The sequence below is a fragment of the Ipomoea triloba genome, chromosome 13 (assembly GCF_003576645.1).
Source record: "Ipomoea triloba cultivar NCNSP0323 chromosome 13, ASM357664v1".
Classification (NCBI taxonomy): Eukaryota; Viridiplantae; Streptophyta; class Magnoliopsida; order Solanales; family Convolvulaceae; genus Ipomoea; species Ipomoea triloba.
The window spans coordinates 25,406,381-25,412,167 of NC_044928.1; the positions used below are offsets into that span (position 1 = coordinate 25,406,381).

Sequence of the window (5,787 nt, forward strand, 5' to 3'; positions counted from 1 at the left end):
TATTATATACTTTAGTTAATATATTATGCTTGCAGTTAATATATTATGTAAATTCAACAAGTACATAATCTGCTAACTGAAAATACATAATATGTTAATTCTAAGCGTGCATAATTTGGACCAGAGTTCACCATGTACATGATAGGTAGTGATCCACAATATAATTTGTGATATTAGTTTGGAGAAAACAAAAACGTCTAAAACTACAAAGCTATCTCCCTCTCCATTTTCCTTTCTTGTTAAAAGAGCTACTACGTTAGGTTATTAGAATAAACTAACATTAATTGTAAAATTTGGTAACAAAGATGGATCAAGAGATAGAGGGTGTGGAGGGATTATCAAAAGGGTTAACAAAAGAGTGTGTTAAGCAAAGAGTGGTCCACCTTACATCGCTTTAATTTGCCTCTCTAATCATGTTTTAGTTGGGATTTAATTTTGGTTTTGACAATCTAACTCTTCTACCTAAAGCATCAAAAGAAATTTTTTTTCTCCTTTTTGTTTTTCAATAGATTTTTAGTTTTTAAGTTTGATGTTATTTTCATTATTAGAGTAAAATCTATGCACATATAAATATCAGCAAGAGAGACTGTAGTGTCTGTGTGTCTGTATACACAGCCGCAGCTGGCTCTGTAAATTGGAAATTGGAAGGCAAAGGCAAAACCCAGAAATGCAGTAACCATTGAAGAAGAAGATAAAACAGTCTTCTTTTGGGTCATTCTGATAAGTTAGAATTCAAACTCTCATATCTATGTGTATTATCAATTCAACTGATCTTGTTTTCAATAGTCTTTGTGATGCATTGAGATGTGCTGTAAACTAGTGCAGATCTGCATTTGGTATGATCCTGAATCAGTGTTTTCTTCTGTTTTTCAGATGCAGATTTTCCATTTATTTTCAAGATTTTGCTGGGAATAGTTTTTTTCTTTCTGAGGGTTATAGTGTTTTGAAATGGGAATTGATGGCGAGCATGTTATTGGTTAGAAGATTGAATCAAATTTTAAACTTTTTTTTAGCTATGCCCAGTAACTGTTTGAATTGAAGCCACTGGTATTGTTAAGAACATCACTACATATAAATTCTCATAGAGAAGCTTTAATTTCATGAATAAACATATGTACTTTCTGCTTGATCTTGATCTTAATCTTGATCTGTGTATGTTTTAAGTTTCTATAATTGTATTGGTTCCACCTAAATCTATAGCTTATGAATAAAATTAAGATGTACTAGGTTATCAATCCAGCTAATTCATGGTGGATTTTTTATTCATATATTGAATGATTTGATGATGATTAAATCTTTTCCCGTTTGTATTTGTTTACTTATGTTGAATACTTCTGTGGGAATGGATGTTGCTAGCATTAGTATGGACCACGAAAATGATAGCGTTGTGAGTAGCTTGAACGGGGTTTCACAAGATTCAACTAATGAGGCTAATACGAACCGAGGTGTTGATCATGATCATATCAATGTGGAGGGAGAAACAAATATGCCAACAGAGAATTTGGAAGTGAAGGAATACACAATGTTAATCGAGAGCTCTAAACTTTCTGAAGTCAGAAATTGCGAGGATGGTGATGGGGCGAGCTTAAAGTGTGAGATCGTGTTGCCCGAGAAGGAGATTGAATCTGAAGTTTCAAAAGCAGCAGAAGAGAGTAAGAGCTCGAGAGCATCTCTGAAAGCTGTAAACAAAACGGGTTCTGGAAACTGCAAAACGAAGTGCACTGTCCCGCAGCCATTTGCTCTGGCAACTGAAAAGCGGGCTTCCAATGGAACTCGTCCTGTTGGAAATGATGCTGACGCTTCGCAAGATCCAACTCCAACCAAACAAAATCAAGTATATTTCCTTTGTATTATTTACAGAGTAGTTAGTTCACTAATAGGTGTCAGTTGCTCAATTATTCTGATTGCTTTCAGTTAGTATCTCCCGGGACTACCAGGAAGCCACTGCAACCTGATAACAAGAAGCACCCTGATGACGAGAACTCATATGCAGTCACTACATTACGGGGACGAAAGCCCAGAAAAGGTACTGCATTAGTTCCAACGTTTAGAAGCACTGAACGGGCAGAGAGAAGGAAGGAGGTACAGTAATCTATTCAACATAGTACTGATGATCACGACAAGCAAAACATGTCTATCTAGTTGAGAATATAAAATTCTTAGGTTGTTCATTTTCTTGTAATTCAGTTTCACACGAGATTGGAAGAGAAACATCAAGCTTTAGAAGCTGAGAGAATTCAATGGAAAGCAAGGACAAAGGTATATGTATAAATAAACAAATGAGCAATCTGTTAGAGATGGGCCAAACTGCACCTTTAATCCAAAATATGAAATGGTGTAATGTTTACTCATTTTTGCTTTCGTTACATCTTTAACGTTTTAGGAAGAATGTGAAGCAGCAGTAAAGCAACTGAGGAAGAGTTTGGTGTTTAAGGCCAATCCAATGCCAAGCTTCTACCACGATGGACCACCACCTAAGGCTGAACTAAAAAAGGTAATTTATTGATATCCTTTCATCGAGAAGCTTCAAACTGTTATTTTCAAGTTAACGTGATCTTCTTGCTATTTGTGTAGCAGCTACCACCAACTCGTGCAAAATCACCCAAATTAGGCAGAAGGAAGTGCTGTAATATTCCACCCGGTTCAAGGAAACAGATTGAAGACGGTGATCACAGAACTCGTCACAATCTTGGTGGTTATAGAGACAGTGCAACCTTTGCTTCAACAAACGGAAGACATCACATCGGTGTCCAAAACTCAGCTACATTCAAATATAAAGACGAGTCCAATCACGAAGAGGAGACGAACGAGTCACATATGACTAAGATCCACCAAGAAATCGAAGTCAATATTACTGTTCAATCTTGAGCCTATGGTGAGTTTTCTAAATTAACAAGCAGGAAATTAAATCCTTTTTTTCTCCTAATTTCAGTAAACTTATTTTATGAAAAGTGTAAATTTCTTCAAGTTATGGCCATACTTTGTGTAAAGGCCAAAGGGCTTTGTTTTCTTGTAAATTTTATCTGTTGTAAAAAGCATCATTCTCTACAATATAGTGTTTATAATTGATATAAACATCCACATTTGGGATTGCAAATAAAGATAATATATACTCCTTGGGATGAAAAGTTACCTAAATGAAGTTGATAGGGAAAAGTCGACCAATAGGGTGCTTCGATAATACATATCAAGTGAGGAGTAGAACCTACAAGGATCTTTGCCCCCCATATTTTAAAAGCGGGTATAAAGCTGAGTTGCAGGGTCCATTCAGATGTGCTTTAGTGGTGCAGAAACCTTAGGTTATGTGTACAATTATGGTAAGACTCATTATAAGAAGTTTGTAAAGCAAAAGATAAAGATGCCATTAGAGCGTAAAGCACGTTATGCTGAAGCGCTTGTGTACATATTCTGCAAAAAACGACCTTTTGGTTAGAAACCAAATATATGGAGGGCAAAAATCACTAGCGGGAAAAAGGTTTCTGGCTTTTAATTTTGCCATAAGTCTGAAAAATCTTGAATTTGAGTACATGTTTCTTGCAGTTTATTCTGTGTTTAAGATTGCTGTTCATTCATTCTTTGTCAGCTAATATATATATGCTACTGTTTTGTTATTAGAATGTGTACTGAAAGGTACTGGAGTTGAAGTTAGAGAGGCCTTTTTGACAGGCACAGGGTGTGATCCAATAATACATAGTTGACATACAAAAGTATGGCATTAAAATACACTCATACTTGTCAACTTTTCAACTCAAGGTAGGTAGATACCGAAGAAATTGGGCATTTTTCTGGTGCTGTAATTGTGTAACAGCACCAAGGAAGTTCATCCTTAGCTTTTTCCTTAGATTTTGCATCTGTGCATGATGTTGACAGTTAGCAGTTTGAAAAATTGATCTCTTCTTTTGATTTTTGAATTTGGTGTTTATATGCTTGATAATCAAGTTGCCTAATTTAGTCATTCAACTTTGGGTGGCATGCTGCAGCTAGTTGGAGTGGATGCTTTTACATCTTCTTTTGTTTATATATTTATATTTATTTGGTTATTGCGTTACAGCATCTCAAATAGTTGTAGTTTTTGTAAAAAAAAATAAAATAAAATAAAATAAAAACTCTTATGCACCCGCTGGGCGTTCAAGGTGCGCTAAACACGCAAACAGGCGCTCCCTCTGTCTTCCATGTAGGCTCTACTTGCTCAATTCAAAAACCTCTCCTCCTGCAAAGATCTAAAAGCGTCTCTCTCCTCTCGCTCTCTCCTCCATATCAGTCATGCTTCCTCAAAAATTACACCAAGATCCACTAATGGGGATTCCCTAAGGTAGTAATTAGGTTGACCAAGTTAGCCATGAGTTGTGTAAGGCTGGAGAATTAATCAATTATTATACCATGGTCAACGTTGCAATACAGACCACTACTATACATTCGAATGTTTATTTTTAGTGTACTGAATGTTCATTTTTAAGTATATTATCTAAGAATGAACATTTAATACATTAAAAATGAACATTCACCATAATAAAAATGAATATTTATCAATGATCTACATTGTAATTTTTTTTTTTAAATGTAAACCATCGAAATGGTCTCTGTTAACAACAGAATTTGATGTTGGATTTCAATATATATACTGTATGCTTTTCTTTTTATTTTTGGTATTACTAGATGAAAGAAGTGATTAGTTTGTTTAAATTAATAATATTCAAAGCATATATATATGAGCAGTAAAGAGAGATAGAAACATTGCACTTTAGATTTGTTGAAGTGGGTTTACTTTTGCATATTAGAAAGTGAACTGGGAACAGGCAAACACCATGTTACACAGTTATCCATCATTTAATCAACTTTTTGTTCTATCAACTTTTTCTCTTCATATAGAAAACATATTACAAACAATTAAAAGTTAGAAAAAAGAAAAAGGAAATTAAAATTGAAGTAAACACAACTACTTAACATACATATAGTTTCATAGGTAAGATTTTCCCTAATAATATATATATATTCTATATTATATATTAGGGCCTTAATTAAGTGTGCAAGTTGACTAGACTTATTAAGTGATTTGATTGGACTAAATAACTAGTAGTTGTTATTCAACGAAAAAAATAAACATGTATTGATGGGATACAAGATATGCATTATATAACACATATAGTTTACGGTACTCACACTGCCCAGTAGACACTAATACATCATCTAGGGTTTTGAGTCAAGTGTAGCTGGAGATCAACACTGTACTGCAGTTGATTTCTAACATGATACGGTAATTAAGGGTGTGTTTGTTGTTTGAAACAGTTTGGGTGTTGTGCGTGGGCGATTTTAGTTTTGGGAAACATAGTAGTGTTCCTTTAAGGTGAGAAAGGAAGAAGTAAAATGAGTAAAAGATTGGTAAAGTGGGGCAGCTAGCCAAACATAGCCTTGAATTGAATGATTTTATGGGTGAGAAATCATAATTGGAACATGTACAAAAGTAAAACAACAATACAACATACAAATATACAATACAATACTAGTCATCATTTGACTTCAACACATCAAGACAGCCCCTTCCTTCACGTATATAAAAAGGGCCCATCAAAAACCAATTAAACTATGCATGCCCATTCCATATCCCATCTCTCTCTCTCTCTCAAGACAACTAATTAACATTGTTGAGGGGAATGCTGTCTGGTTCGAGACCATTCAACCTCGGACTTAACTGTTTTGTTATCTGGCCGGGAATGAATGATCTCGGACCAGGCTTCATTCCCCCCAACGTACGATCAAGATTCCTCCATCTATCTTCAACCCATTTCT

General features: G+C 34.9%; 1 protein-coding gene across 3 annotated transcripts; it reads left to right on the top strand.

The window, feature by feature from the left end:
* The first annotated feature begins 331 nt into the window (after positions 1–331).
* On the top strand, positions 332–3,903 carry LOC116001514 (protein WVD2-like 3). Of its 3 annotated transcripts, XM_031241386.1 has the most exons (7): positions 332–724; positions 1,357–1,834; positions 1,915–2,082; positions 2,188–2,259; positions 2,384–2,494; positions 2,575–2,875; positions 3,616–3,903. In XM_031241386.1, exons 2-6 carry the CDS (start codon positions 1,364–1,366, stop codon positions 2,866–2,868), a joined length of 1,116 nt encoding a protein of 371 aa, XP_031097246.1. In that variant the 5' UTR covers positions 332–724; positions 1,357–1,363; the 3' UTR covers positions 2,869–2,875; positions 3,616–3,903. The 3 variants fall into 3 exon arrangements, with proteins under 3 accessions (XP_031097246.1, XP_031097245.1, XP_031097247.1); XM_031241385.1 differs by lacking the exon at positions 3,616–3,903 and having other exon boundaries at positions 333–724; positions 2,575–3,132; XM_031241387.1 differs by lacking the exon at positions 3,616–3,903 and having other exon boundaries at positions 337–724; positions 2,578–3,132.
* The last annotated feature ends 1,884 nt before the right edge of the window (positions 3,904–5,787 follow it).

What these genes read in the sequence shown, in the direction of transcription:
- LOC116001514 (XM_031241386.1), top strand. Translation starts at nt 1,364, where the DNA reads ATGGACCACGAAAATGATAGCGTTGTGAGTAGCTTGAACGGGGTTTCA. An exon ending in CTCCAACCAAACAAAATCAA is followed by an intron (nt 1,835 to 1,914) that starts GTATATTTCCTT and finishes GATTGCTTTCAG; the next exon opens with TTAGTATCTCCCGGGACTAC. An exon ending in AATGGAAAGCAAGGACAAAG is followed by an intron (nt 2,260 to 2,383) that starts GTATATGTATAA and finishes TTAACGTTTTAG; the next exon opens with GAAGAATGTGAAGCAGCAGT.